The sequence below is a fragment of the Orycteropus afer genome, unplaced genomic scaffold (genome assembly GCF_000298275.1).
Source record: "Orycteropus afer afer isolate SDZICR_OR568_19922 unplaced genomic scaffold, OryAfe1.0 scaffold00098, whole genome shotgun sequence".
Classification (NCBI taxonomy): domain Eukaryota; kingdom Metazoa; phylum Chordata; class Mammalia; order Tubulidentata; family Orycteropodidae; genus Orycteropus; species Orycteropus afer.
Window position 1 is genome coordinate 4,268,027 of NW_006921685.1, and position 15,391 is coordinate 4,283,417.

Genomic DNA, 15,391 nt, shown 5'->3' on the forward strand with positions numbered 1-15,391 from the left:
CAGTAATTTTGGTCATTTTTGTGGTTTGGAATTTTGTTCCACATTTTTCCTCCCACTCTATCCAGGACCTCCAATTTTGATCTCTTTCTGACTTTTTTGGCACAGGGTAGCTGGGAGTGATTTTGCAAAACATGTATGAGTTCCTGTACATTATTTGGAAGTTAACTTTCTTGTGATATTTCATTTGCACAAATACTGCATTTTCAGGTGCGCACCTGTCAAGGGCTCTTAAATAAGATACAGAGTCCAGAGGGACATATGTGTTCCATATAATTTTTCTCCTAAGTACAGAATAAAAAGTATGTCCCACATAATCCTACCCCAAAATTGAGCAGGACATATGTATACCATATAATGCTACCTGAGAGTCCAGAGAGACACATGTGTTCCACATAGTGTGTATAAATATCCATATTTCATAATAAAATCTCAGAAATTCCTTCCGTTAATGAGAACACATGGTATCCATAAAACAATCAAAGTTAAAAATAATTGGATAATGAAAGGATTAAATTCATTATTTTTTTTTTCACTACAAAACAATGAATGACTCATCTCTTTCAACATAAAATTATACTTTCTTAGCCTAATCTTATGGCAGAAAAGTTTTTAAAAAAATTCCTTTATTACTTTTATAGGAATGATTAAAAAAAAATCCAAACCTCAAATCTGCACACTATGTGTTACTCTGGCCTTTCCTCAAAAGTATAATTTTAACCTGACAGCACCAGTTTCTATATGATGATTATTGTATTGTTCCTATGAATCACACGGTGCAGCCAGGAATTCTGTATGAGTACAGTGCTCACAACAGCATTTAAAGTAATCTGTTTAATGTTTTGTCTCACGAGCTTGTTGTCCAACATCTTTATCCTTGTGGTGAACATGGACCTTGGTAGTATTATAGTAATACCAGCTTTCTTTATAGATTAATTACTGATGTGGACTGCACCATTCCTATTCTGCAACATTTTTATGAAAAAAATACAAGGTTAATGTAAGAAATTTTGGAAAAGTATGAAAAATATAAAAGAGAAAGTAAGATTCATCCACAGTTTCCATTTTGAGAGTGTTTCATATCTGTACATTTTCACTGTAGAGTTTATCCAATTTATATGCTGAAACTTACATATATGATATATATACACAGAAAATTGTAATCCCACTGCATATACTCCTTTTCTGCAATTTTTCATCATATTGTATTTATCATTTTAATACCTAATTTCCAACTAAACTGTGTAATGATTGATTTTGTGTAATTAACTATTCTTTGATAAAATGACTGTAATAGTGTGGATACACATATTATTTGTAACTCCTTATTAATGTTGAAATTTATATGATTTCCAAGTTTACTTTTATAAATAACACTATCATAAATATTGATTCTTTACATCTCGATTATTTTTCCTCTTTGTAACTTCATACAAATATATTATGAGGTCAAAGGCCATAAGCATTTTTACATCTTTTGATGCATTTTACCAAGTGCTTTCTTTTCTTTCTTTTTTAAAGTCAAGGATTGCTGAAAGTCTAATAATTAATGGAAAAATGAGTAATATAGGGTGATCAACTACTTTTTCTAATAAAGGATAACAGTCTTCACAGTCATTGGCTGTAAAAGAAAACACTTTGGAACAGACCATCAATTGCTCATATGCAAATTTAAGTTGAAGCTGAAGAAAATTAAAATAAGTCCACAAGACCAAAACACAACCTTGATTATATCCCACTTGAATTTAGAGACCATCTGAAGAATAGATTTGACTCCTTGAACATCCAGTAACTGAAGACCTGACAAATTGTAGGATGACATCAATAACATAATGCATGAAGAAAGAAAAAGGTCACTAAAAAGTTAGGAAAGAAATAAAAATCCAAAACGGATGTCAGAGGGGACTCTGAAACTTGTTCTTGAATGAGAGTACCTAAAATGAATAGAAGAAAGGCTGAAATAAAGGAGCTGAACAGATGATTTCAAAGGGCTGCTCAAGAAGACAAAGCAAAATATTATACTAAAATGTGCAAAAACCTGGAGTTAGAAAACCAAAAGGGAAGAACACTCTTGGCATTTCTCAAGCTGAATGAACTAAAGAAAAAATTCAAGCCTCAAGTTGCAATATTGAAGGATTCTATTGGCAAAATATTGAACAATGCAGGAAGCATTGGAAGAAGATGCAAGAAATATACACAGTCACTGTATCAAAAGGAGTTGCTCAATGTCCAACTGTTTCAGGAGGTAGCATATGATTAAGAAACAATGGTATTGATGGAAGAAATCCAAGGTGCACTGACAGAGTTGGTGGAAAAGAAGTCTCCAGGAATTGATAGAATATTCACTGAGATGTTTCAACAAATATGCAGCACTGGAGGTGCTCACTAATTTATGCCAAGACAGATATCTGGCCAACTAACTGGAAGAGATCAAATTTGTGCACATTCCAAAGAAAGGTAATCTAACAGAATTGGAAATTATTGAGCTATTATCATTAATATCACAAGCAATTAACATTTTGCTGAAGATAATTTAAAAATTATTGCAGCAGTATATTGACAGGATTCAGAATAGAACGTGGAACAAGGGATATCACTTCTGATGTCAGATGGATCTTAGCTGAAAGCAAAGAATACCAGAGAGATTTATTTGTGTTTTATTGAGTGTGCAAAGGTTTTGGAATGTGTGGGTCATGACAAGTTATGGATAACATTGTGAAGAATGGGAATGACAGAACACTTAGTTGTTCTCATGTGGAACTTGTATGTAGGCATAGAAGCTGTCTTTTGTACAGAACATGAGGATACCACATGGTACATCAGGAAGTGTGTATGTCAGTATTGTAACATTTCAGTATACTTAATCTGTGTGCTGAGCTCATAGCCTCAAGAAAACAAATCTTTTAATTAATCATATACTAGTGCAATAAAGAATAGTTGCTTTTTATTTATATCTTAAGGAAACAATATTGTTTAAAATATACTAGGTTCTTGCTTTCATTCATAAGGTATTGCTTTAGCTACTCTGTGGCAAGAAGTGATGGAGAAGCTCCTATATGCTGACAGGTTGGTTTCATAATTTCAAACTAAGGAAAATTTTCAGATTCAAAGGGTAGAAATTGTTTGGTCTTTATTATGTACACTGAATTTATTGTTTTTATTACACACAGAATATGTTTCTGTGGTCAATCTATTAGGTAGTTATGACATAGATATCCATATAGTCAAAGAGAGGAACTGGAGTGTACAAAATATGAATCTAGGAAAATTGGAAGTTGTCAAAAATGAAATGGAACACATAAAGATCTGTATCCTAGGCATTAGTGAGCAGAAATGGATCAGTTTTGGCCATTTGAATCAGATAACCATATGATCTACTATGCCAGAAATGACAATTTGAAGAGATGTGGCATGACATTCATCATCACAAAGGATGTTTCAAGATCTGTCCAGAAGTACAATGCTGTCAGTGATAGTATAATAACCATACAACTACAAGGAAGACCTGTTAATGCTACTATTTTTCAAATTTATGCACCAATCACCAAATCCAAAGATGAGGAAATTAAAGATTTTTACCAAGTTCTGCAGTGTGAAATTGACCAAACATGCAATCAAGATATGTTGACTATCACTGGTGACTGGGATACAAAAATTGAAAACAAAGAAGAATCACTGCTAGGTGGAAAACATAGCCTTGGAGACAGAGTTAATGCTGGAGATGGCATGAAAGAATTTTGTAAGACCAATGACTTATTCATTGCAAATACCTTTTTTCAATAACACAACAGCGGCTATGCATGTGGACTTCACCAGATGGAATACAAAGGAAAGCAGACTAGATCTGTGGCAAGAGGTGATGGAGAAGCTCAATATGGTCAGCCAAAACAAGGCCAGGAACTGATTGTGGAACAGACCATCAAATGCTCATCGCAAGTTCAAGTAGAAGTTGAAGACAATGAAAACAATTCCATGAGCCAAAATATGACTTGATTATATTTCTCCTGAATTTAGAGTCCATCTAAAGCATAGATTTGGTACATTGAACAACAATGACTGAAAACCAGAGGAATTGTGGGATGAGATCCAGAAAACCATCCGTGAAGAAAACAAAAGGTCATTAAAAAGACAGGAAAGGAAGAAAAGACAAAAATGGATGTCAGAAGAGACTCTGAAACTTTCCCCTGAATGTAGAGTAGCTAAAGCAAATGGTAGAAATGACAAGACAAAAGAACTGAACAGGAGATTTCAAATAGCAGCTTGGAAAGTCAAAGTCAATTATTATAAAGATATGTGCAAAGACCTGGAGTTAGAAAAACCAAAGGGAAGAACACAGTTGGCATTTCTCAAGGTGAAAGACCTGAAGAAAAAAGTTAAGCCTCCAGTTGCAATATAGAAAAATTTTATGGACAAAATGTTGAATGATGCAGGAACCATCAAAAGAAGATGGAAGGAATACACAGAGTTGCTGTTTCAGAAATAACTGGTAGATGTTTATCCATTTCAGGAGGTGGCATATGATCCAGAACCAATGGTACTGAAGGAAGAAGTCAAAGCTACACTGAAGGAATTGGTGAAAAACAAGGCTCCAGGAATTGATGGAACACCCACTGAGATGTTTCAGCAAGTGGATGCCACACTGGACACACTCACTCAGTTATACTAAGAGTTTTGAAAGATAGCTACCTGGTCAACTGACTGCAAGAAATCCATATTTGTACATATTCCAAAGAAAGGTGATCCCACAGAATGTGGAAATTAACAAACAATATCATTTATATCACCTGTAAGTAAAATCTTATTGAAGATAATTCAAAAATAGCTGCAGCAGTATCTTGATAGAGAACTTCCAGAAATGCAAGGTGGATTCAGAAGGGGATGGGGAATGAGGGATATCATTGTTGATGTCAGATGGATCTTTGCTGAAAGCAAAGAACACCAGAAAGATGTTTACTTACATTTTATTGACTATGCAAAAGCTTTTGACTGTGTGGACCATATCAAATTATGGATAACATTGAAAAGAATGGAAATTGCTGAACACTTAAATGTATTCATGAAGAACCTGTACATAGACCAGGAGGCTATCTGTGAAATGGAACAACAGGATACTGCGTGGCTTAAAATAAAAAAAGAGAGTATGTCAGGGTTGTATCTTTTCACCCTATTTATTCAATTTGTATGGTGAACAAATATTCTGAGAAGCTGGATTATATGAAGAAGAACATGGCATCAGGATTGGAGAAAGAGTCATTAACAACCTGTGATATGCAGATGACACAACTTTCTTGCTGAAAAGTGAGGATGATTTGAAGCACTCACTGATGAAGATTGAAGACTACAGTCTGCAGTATGGATTACACCTCAATATAATGGAAATAAAAATCCTCACAGCTGGCCAATAAACAGCATCACGATAAACAGAGAAAAGATTGAAGTTGTCAAGAACTTCATATTACTTGATTCTACAATTAACACCAATGGAAGCAGAAGTCAAGACATCAGACAAAGTATTGCACTGGGTAAATCTGCTGCAGAAGACCTCTTTCAGGTGATGAAGTGCAAAGATTTCTCCTCGGAGAGTATGATATGCCTAACCCAAACCATGGTATTTCCAATTGCCTCTTATGCATTTGAGAGCTGGCTAAAGAATAAAGAAGACAAAAGAATAGTTGATGCTTTTGAGTTGTGGTGTTAGCAAAGAATGTTGAGAGTACCATGGAATATTAAAAGAATTAAGAAATCTATACCTGAAGAAGTGCAGCCAGAATGTTCCTTGGAAGCAAGAATGGGGAAACTTCATCTCACCTACTTTGGTCATGTTGTAAGAAGGAACCATTCCCTGGAGAAGGATATCATGCTTGGTAAAGTGTAGGGTCAACAAAAAAGGGAAGGCCCTCAACAAGGTGGATTGACACAGTGGCTGCAACGATGGGCTCAGGTATTGCAAGAATAATGAGGATGGCACAGGACTGGGCAGTGTCTCATTCTGTTGTACACAAGGTTGTTATGAGTTGGAGAGGAATCGACAGCACCCAATAATGACAATAACTAATATTTTCCATACAAGCACCGTATGGGGTTGGTAGCATTATAGGAATAGTCCTCACTCTATGACATTTTCACCCATTTTCCCATCATCTGGTGCTGGATCTGCTGTAACTGACTCCCAAGGGGTGTGGCACTCCACAGTTTTTCTCCTCCACAATCCAATCCAGTAAGCGCTTCTTAAGGGAAAGAAATCTGATCATCTCTCTCCCTGGTTTAATGCTTTCCACTGGCTCCCCAATGGCCTTGAAAGAAGTTTCGTACCCCTATGAGCTCCAACTAATCTCTCCTACATCACCTACCTCTTTATTCCTCTTCATGCTTGACTAGGAGTCCTTGGGAATTGCCATTACTAGTCTAGTTGCTTTCTTTTTGTGTTCCTCTTTCCCTCACCTCTTCTATCTATTCCCATACCAGTTTCAACTTAATTATCCATGGCTGTGGTTACTTTTTATGATCTCTGCTGGGTGTTCCCTTCGCATTTAGGTCTTTCCTTGTGATAATACGTTTCACATTTTATTTTTATTACTTACTTCCCCAAAATGTAAGCAATAAAATATAAGTAAGTAACTAAAATATAAGGTGTATGTGTGGTGGATGTGGTTAGGGGTGGGCAGAAACCATGTCTGTTCAGTTTATCGGCATATCCAACCAGCATCTAGCTCACCTAGAATATGGTAATAATTCTAAAAATATTCTTTGAATGGGTGACTGGTACTTTCTTAACTTGTTGAATAATGAAGGCTTTACTTTATCAGATCCTATTCTCAAAGCCTCTTTTCAGTCTGTCTTTATAGCTATTTGTGGTAGAATGGATATATATGAGTTTCTAATTTGCAGGTCACTTTACCCTACTTCTTGCATCCTTTTTGCTTAGTTAAGCATTCTGACTGAAGAACACAGAATCTTTTCAGTGGCAAATACAAAACAAGCAATAATAGGATTACCTTGGGCAAGGGATTAGCAGGTTTACAGTGGAGCCCTCCAACAAATTCAAAATGTGGCAAAAATGGACGAGGAAATTCAAAATCCCAATAGGTTCGAATAAGCCATATTTCAGCTTTCCCCATTGTCTCAATTAATGTAGTATCTCTTCCTGAAAATGTCAAACAAAAGGTAGAGGTAACATGAGAGAACTGTCATCTGAATACCCAGGTAATGTTTCAAAGGAAGCTTGCAGTAGTGGAGCCAAGGATATTTGAAAATGAGAGAGGAGATTTAAATCCATACTATCACCTCAGTATATCCACCACCATAAACAATACAATTATTAAACTATGCCACTGTAGAATTAAATGCATTTTTTTTTTCTAAAGTTGTAAAACCAACAGATTTTTGTTGCTTGCTGTTATGTGCCATAGTGTTGGACCCGACTCATAGAGACCCCTCCTTGGGTTTCCAAGAGAGTATCACCATGGAAGTAGATTGCCCTATCTTCCTTCCAAGGAGTGGCTGGTGGCGATACAAAATTGCAAATAACTAGAATTTGATCTCCTCAATCAATTAATTCTACTATACCCATGGAAACACCATTCCCAGAAGTTCTGAATCTGGTTTCTACAATTTAGCAAACAGTCTCTTGACACTTGTTTTTTTAAGTAACTGTAAGGTTTTTGTGATTATGATTCAGTTCCTTCTACCTATTGCATTTGGTTCAAGGTAAGACATAAATAATATTTGATTATTAAATAAAATAATTTGCAATTAATAGCTGGGAAATATTTTAAATTATGGAAATACAGTGAAGTGTTGAGTTTGAATTTGGGTACTTTTTTTTTTTTAAATAGAAAGACATAGTTTTAGAAATAATGTGGACAAAGAACTTGCATGTCAACCCTTCAACAGTATTATAGGGTTGTAAGACTGATGATTTCTAAGTAATTCGTGAAGAAATGTGGGATTATTAGAAATTCAAGATTCATTAGGCACAAGTTATGCAGAATTATATTACTTTGATTATAGTTATTTGGGTAGCAGATCAATAAAATATTGTAGACACAAATTATAGGTTTTGTCTGGAATAAAGTTACCATATTTCTCAAATGAAAATGAATCCTCAAAAGTAATTATTGAAAAATATTTTAAATTATAAATAAGGAAACTAAGTTACATGAGAAGTAATTTTCTCAATGATACTTAGATAGTTAGCTAGAAATATGTCTATAATTTTAGATGTCTACATGTCTATGTTCATCCAGACATTCATTAAGGTTTATAATGGCTTTTATAAGGATAAAAATCACAATGAAATGAGTATGTAATTAATTAAGGACATTTTAATTATCTTAATGTTTAGGTTTGTGACTTCCTGAAGTTTTCTCTCCTAGTGATTGGCTACAGGGATCTTCTAACTGATTCTAAATAGAAGGCTTTCTACAATGTTTGTGATATTGATAGATCATTTTATCTTTCCCTTATGAAAAACAAATTCCTCTGGCTTTTTGTTTCCACAAACTCATCTTCAAAGGCACACAGAAATTTAGGACATCTTCTTAACAACTGGAAACATGACTTACCTAGTACGTCACTGTAAAATTGATCCCATTTCTTCATATTAAATATTTGGAACCAAAAGTCAAAATAAAGCATATATATCATATTTTTTATCCTCTCCACGAATGTCATTCGATCATATAACTCTAACAGAACAATAGGTACATAAGAAGGAGGGGTTAAAAGACCTCCACTCAGCTTCTCCAGTGTATAGCCAGGACTGAAACGGAGAGTGTACAAAAATGGTATTTTCAGTAGCTGAGCTACCAGCTCACCACAAGGACCAATGGCATCTGCAAGAACAACATCAAACCTTGATTCTTCCAGTTTTATCATAAGTTCCTTGTTGAAAACTACATCTTTACAGAGTCTTTCAATGCAATCAGAATATTCCCAAAAGATTTCCTGTAGTCGTGAAAAATATGCCCAAAATGTATCCTTTGGCATATTATATGTCATTTTCTTGATCCATTTCATGAATAAAATCTCCAAGTCAGGTGTAGTAAGTGATGTAGGATAAACTTCAAATTTAATATCAGATGACTTGTTAGGATCAATAAGAATGGAAGCTGAAGATGTTAGAACAGTCACCTCATGTCCTCTCTGAATAAGTTCATCCAGTATTGTCTTTATATTGATCCAATGACTATATTCTGTTGGCCACACCAACACTTTTCCACATGTTACAGAGTCAAAGTAACAACTCAATTGGATCAGCAGAAGAACTGAAATCCACTTTGCAGACATCACGATTAACTGAAATTCTTCCTTCCAAACTGTTATTCATTTCTGCCATTGACTTATAACCCCAGAGAAATCAATCAAGAAGTTAAAATACAACTTTGACGTATCAGAGTAAATACATTATACAAATAGGCAGAGCCAGTGGATGCCAAGTACGAAGAACACAGAGTAGATGTCCTTGTATTTATATGAGTGCACTTAATGTCGCTTTTATCATAAATTCTATCATAGAGCTAAAAGTCAATGACCTAACATTTGCGTGTCATCTGTATTATATAATAGATATTATAATAGTGTTAAGAATTGTGACACATATGAGACCATTTGTGACTACAGTCTTTTTGATGCAAGATTTAAAGACAAAATAATTATACAGTTCCATTGGCATTTTTTTGGAATATGATGATGAAAGCTTTCTGTTTCTGACAAAATCTTTATTGACATTTAATTCATATTTGAAACAATTTATCAATTTAAAGAGTGCTATTCAACCATGTGACCATTCACAATAGCAAAAAGATGGAAACAACTTAAGTGCCCCTCAACAGATCAATGGATAAACAAACCATGGTACATACACACAGTGGAATATTACTCAATGTTAAAGAATAAGCATGAGTCTGTGAAATGTAACATAACATGGATGAACCTGGAAGACTTTATGCTGAGTGAAATTAGTCAACTACAAAAGGACAAATATGATTTGAGAACACTATTATAATGTGTCAAGAAAAGTATTTCACATGGAAAAAATCTTTGATTGTTTGTAAGCATGGAAGGGGAAGGGAGAGTGAAGACATGTGGGTAGACATGTACTAACACGGGTGAAGGGAAAGGCAATATGCAATAAAGGGGAGGTCGGCACAAAATGATCAAGGCAAAGGAAGACACTAAGAGGAGCACATGAGTTAAAGGCAGCAAAGATGAACACTATTATGTACATAATCTTGCAATAACAGTAATAACAACAATCTACAAGTGTATCATAGACAGACAAGCACAGTAAACAGGTATGGGAAGGTGAATGGGACTATATCCACAAACATATATAAGTTTGGTGGAGTATATTTCTACATATGTAGTTATATGTGTGGCAAATGTATCTATTAATTAGTAGAGAATACAGGGGGCAAAGTTATGAACCTTCTTAGCCATAAGCAAACATTATGAGGGAACATTGGAGCACGGGGCTCAAGACCATAGTCTTGGGGGTTATCAGGATCAACTGCGATAACATAGTCCACCAAGACAAAGTTCTATATCTATTTTAGTGAGCAGTCATTGGGGTCTTAAAAGCTTGAGAGGCCATCTAAAGTACAACTATTAGCCTGTCTGGGGCAAAGAAGAATGAAGATAATCAAAGACGCATGTAAATATTAATGCCCAAAGACTAATAAAAACAAAGCAAAACAAAATGAAAAACTCAAAATAAACCAACTGCTATTGAGTCCATTCTGACTCATAGTCTATTCTGACTCATAGTCAATTTTGACTTAGTCAATTCCGACTCATATCTTTATGAAAGGAGATTGCTTCAATATCCTCCCATGGAAAAACTATTGGATTTGAAACACCGACCTCTGATTAGCAGCGAAATGCCTTACCCACAGTGCCACCAGAGCTCCTAAAAGGACTAATGGACCATGCAAATCTCAGCCTCCACTACTCTGAGACAAGAAGGGCAAGTTGATGCTCAACTAGCACTAACAACTGCTCTCAAAGGGATTGCAATGGAAAGTCCTGGATAGAGTGGGAGAAAAATGTGGACTACAACTCAAAATAATAATAATAATAATAAAAATAAAGACCAGGATTGCTTGTCTGATAGAGGCTGGTAGATCCCTGAGACTATGGCCCTTAGTCACCCTTCAATCCTGGAGCTGAAGTTATCCCTGTGGCTAAAATTTCACTAAACAATAGATCTACAAGGTCAACAAACAACAGGGAGATATGCACTACTGAGAGACATCAACCATACGAAATCAAGAGGCATCAGTTCCCCAGGAATAAAGCTTAGAAGGCAGGAAGGGCTAGGAAAGAAGGAAGGAGGAATGGAAACAGAAAACAGGGAGGGGAGGAGTTGGAAAGAGTGTTCTTATGTTGTGGGGATTGCAATCAGTGTCACAAATCAAAATGTGTATGAATTGATGAATGAAAAACTTATTTTCTCGGTAAATTTTTCATAACAAAAAGTTAAAAAAATAAAGTATATTATTCCATGGTTGTTTGTATATACACAGTGCAGTGTAGCTGGTGCAACCACCACCATGGTCTTTTTTTTTTTTACTTTGATTTGGGTGAAAATTTACAGAGCAAATTCACTTTCCATATAGCAATTCACATACACTTTGTCTCATGACATTGACTACAATTTGCCACAATGCAACAGATCCCCTCCCACCTCCTTCCCATAGTTATCATCCTTGTGTTCTTCCCTTCATGCACTCCTACACCCTGAGCTGTCTCCCTGTGCATAAGCAGCCCTTCTATTCTCCCCTGATTGTTGTCTCCAAGGAGTGTATCTACCTAGTGTAAATGTTTAGCTCATATGCCTGTCTTTTGTTTGGCTGGAAGCCACAGGAGTGGGTTCATTTCCAGACCTGAAGGACAGATAGAGGCCATAGTCTCAGGGGTTCCATCTGGCTCTATCAGACCAGCAAACCTGGTACATTTTTTTTTTTTTCCCCCAAATGATTTTGAGTTTCGTTCCACATTTTTCTCCCACTCTATCCAGGATGTCCTACATAGATCCCCTCTGAGGGGTTGACAGTGGTAGCTGGGCACTACCTAGTTCTTCTGGTCTCATAGTCATACAGGCTAAGGGTAGTATGGTGTATGAGTCGCTTGGACTAATTGTTTCCATGAATCTTTGGTTTTCTTCATTCTTCTTTGCTCTGGAGGAGGAGAGACCCATTGCTGCATCTAGGTGGCCGCTTGCAAGCTTGTAAGATCCCCAGCACTACTCGCCAAAGTAGGATGTGGAACAATGTTTTGTGTAGTATATTATGCCAATTGAGCTCGATGTCCCCTGCAACTATGGTCCCGAGCCCACAGGTCCAACTACTTGCTTCCTCTGGGTAACTGGCTGTGGCCAAGAAGTGACGACAACCTTGCCCCTTGTCAGCTCTACTATATACCTGGGAATTTTTACAGAACATACCAATACATTTGTAGAAACACTGTCTGCCAATCATATACATGGTCTTGGGCACACTCCCCCCTGCATGTTGTTGTTGTTATTATGTGCCGTGGAGTCGGACTCAACTCATAGCTATCCCTCTTTGAGTTTCCAAGGCAGTATCACTATGGAAGTAGATTGCCCAACCTTCTTTCTGAGGAATGGCTGGTGGGTTTGAACTGCCAGCCTTCTGGTTAGCACTCAAGTGCCTTAGGCACTATGCTACCAGAGCTCCTCCCCGCTGAATAGTCATACCTAATAGTTCAGCCTGTGCACCCATCTATTCACCTATAGATCCATGTTTCCCTTCACTGACAACGCAGTACTATATGTGCAAAAGTGTTCATCTTTGTATTCTGTACTTCCCACGTACCTCTCTATGTATTCCTCTTCCTCAATGTCACCATGTTGATCACTCATATTTGGTGCATTGCCATTCTCTTCACCCAAATTAATACTTGTCTCTACCTATCTGACAGTGCTCCCCAACCCCGCAACACACACCCCTGATAACCAACAAAGAAAATTTCCTTCCATATGTAAACCTCTCATTGACTTTTTACTATAAGGGCCTAATACAATATGTGTCCTTCTGTGATTGACTTATTTCACTCAGCATAATGTCCTCAAGTTTGTCCACATTATGCAGTGTTTTGCAGTTTTTATGTTATTCTTTATGGTTGCATAGTATTCCATTGTATGTCTGTACCATAGTTTGGTTATCCATTCTTCTGTTGATGGACACCTATGTTGTTTCTATCTTTTGGCTACTGTAAATAGTGCTGATATAAACATGGGTGTTTTTGTGAATTGCTTGATGTAGCCCTTCTAGCCATTGTCCTCCACTCTGTGATGTATTATAAATCCTATTATCCATGCCTGTTTGGGGTGGTGTGGTAGTTAAGATGAAGTATCAGCTTGGCTGGGCAGCTGGTAGTAGTCATTCCCTATAATGACAGGCAATCAGCTCTGTGATGGGATTTGCCTTGAGCTGCTGATTGTTAAACTCATCCACTTAGGTTATTGCTGTTGGAGCAACATAGGTGCAATGCATCTTGAGTCCTGTCTTGCTGGAAGGTATAATTAAAATCATCACCCTTAGCTTCCTTGAGGGCATACCTATGAATCTCCTTGGAAGGTTCACCCTCTTCTGGCTCTGGTTTTGTGTTTTGGCTCATGGTCATCTCACCCCTGGATTTGGGACAGTGGCTGTCATCTGATCTGCTGATCAAGGTTCATCAAACTCTGAGAATTGGGAGGATCCTCCAGACACACCCACAGACCTGGGACTCGCCAGCCTGCCGGGTTCCACCACTACTGCATGAGACGATCCCTTGGGTGTCTGTGAGTTCTGTGAAGCATTGCAGCAAAATACAGAACCCTAAGATGGGGGAAATTATTGGGAGGAGGAGGAGGAGTTCATGTCTGAAATGATGGTGTGGCATGGTAGTTTGCACATTTGGAACATCTTTAACCTCTGCCTCATGAGGACTGGCTATGTGCTGATCTTTCTGAGAGAAATTGTTCAAGCAATTGTTGTCAGAATGGTGGGATTTGCTACAATGGCCCAGACTCACTGAAATATGTGGTTTTGGGAGAAAGGCGATAAATGAGAAAGTAAGAAATCTTTGGCTTCTGGATGGGATAAAAGACATCCATGGATTGAAGCAATCCTACTTCCGTAGTGATACTGCCTCGGAAACCCAAGGAGGGGTCGCTATGAGTCGGGGCCGACTCGACGGCACATAACAACAACAACAACAATGGATTGAAGCATCTCTTTTGTTGGGATCAGTCACCCAAGGCAAAGGCTATTCATGGAATTTAGGAGAGGTGGATCTAACTCCTTAGGAATTAGCTAGTTGTATGTATGTGGAAATACAGAATGACAAGGAAAAGGCAAGACTTATGATTCCTTGGTTGCTGTTATCGGCAATAGCTGCAATGGAAGGGAAAAAGAACGTAGAGGCAGGTCGTAGCACAGAATCAAGCTCAGATCCAGTCCAATTAGAGCTATGACCCTTAGTTTCAGGGTCTACCCAGAAAGGAAAAATTGTGTCAGAACAACGGGCAGTACCAGTATGACCACTGGTCACCAAAAAGGTAGTCCAAGAACGGAATGGGCAAAGCCAAGAAACTATTGAAAGTAGAGGGTATAGTGTGAAAGAGCTGCTTCAGTTTGTAGATCGGTATCATCAGCTTCTTGAGGAACCTTTCCTAAAATGGATCGTGACAGTGAGTAATTTAGGGGCGGTGTCTTTAGTTATGGAAGAGTATGTTTAGATTGATGCAAGACCCATGGCTCACTATGGAACAGGCACAAATGTTGATCTAAGATCCATTTACCGGGCAGGTTAACCCAGAGGAGGCAGCCAGTCTGTTGGAATGTATAAAATTTGCAGTCAGGTTTGTATATCCTGAGAAGGGAAACTGCCCTTCTCCCCCTCTAAATATCCCCTGGAACACTCCAGAGGAAGCAGCTAATGTGCTGCTTATGCAAGCCATACTGGAATGGCTTTATGGTGATCCAGATATTCACCCAGTAAGAATGCCCATTACACAAGTCATGGCAGATATGGTAATCAAGGGAGCTCGTTCTACATGGGCACCCCATTTAACTCCGCTGTTGCAAAACAAAGCAACAATTTGAGAAGCTGTGTTAGGTCTATTAGCACAACTTCCCTGCTTGGGTCTTACAAATGCAAGCATAAGAGTGATTAATAGGAGAATGGAAAGGGGCAATAGAGAAAGAACTTAACTCAGCAGGTCAGAGATTTTTTGATGGTTGTTAAGGAATGGGATGAATATAGCAGACACTGATGGAGTTGAGAGTAGGGTGCTGATGCAGCACTACAGGAGATTGGGTGGACCAATGGAAACTCCTGCTGGTCCCCCCACCTTAAGGAGGCCTAGACAAGTTTGTTCTATTCA

At 37.5% G+C, this 15,391-nt stretch overlaps 1 protein-coding gene across 1 annotated transcript in view; it reads right to left on the minus strand.

Moving 5' to 3' along the window:
• LOC103198599 (UDP-glucuronosyltransferase 2B17-like) overlaps positions 1-9,288 on the minus strand; it is a 24,215-nt gene extending 14,927 nt beyond the window's left edge. The window contains exons 1-2 of the mRNA XM_007942762.2: positions 8,562-9,288; positions 6,993-7,141 (exon numbers count right to left, since the gene is read on the minus strand). Of these exons, the coding sequence (XP_007940953.1) occupies positions 6,993-7,141; positions 8,562-9,285 (873 nt within the window). The 5' untranslated portion in view covers positions 9,286-9,288. The remainder of the gene's footprint in view (positions 1-6,992; positions 7,142-8,561) is intronic.
• Between the last annotated feature and the right edge of the window lie 6,103 nt (positions 9,289-15,391).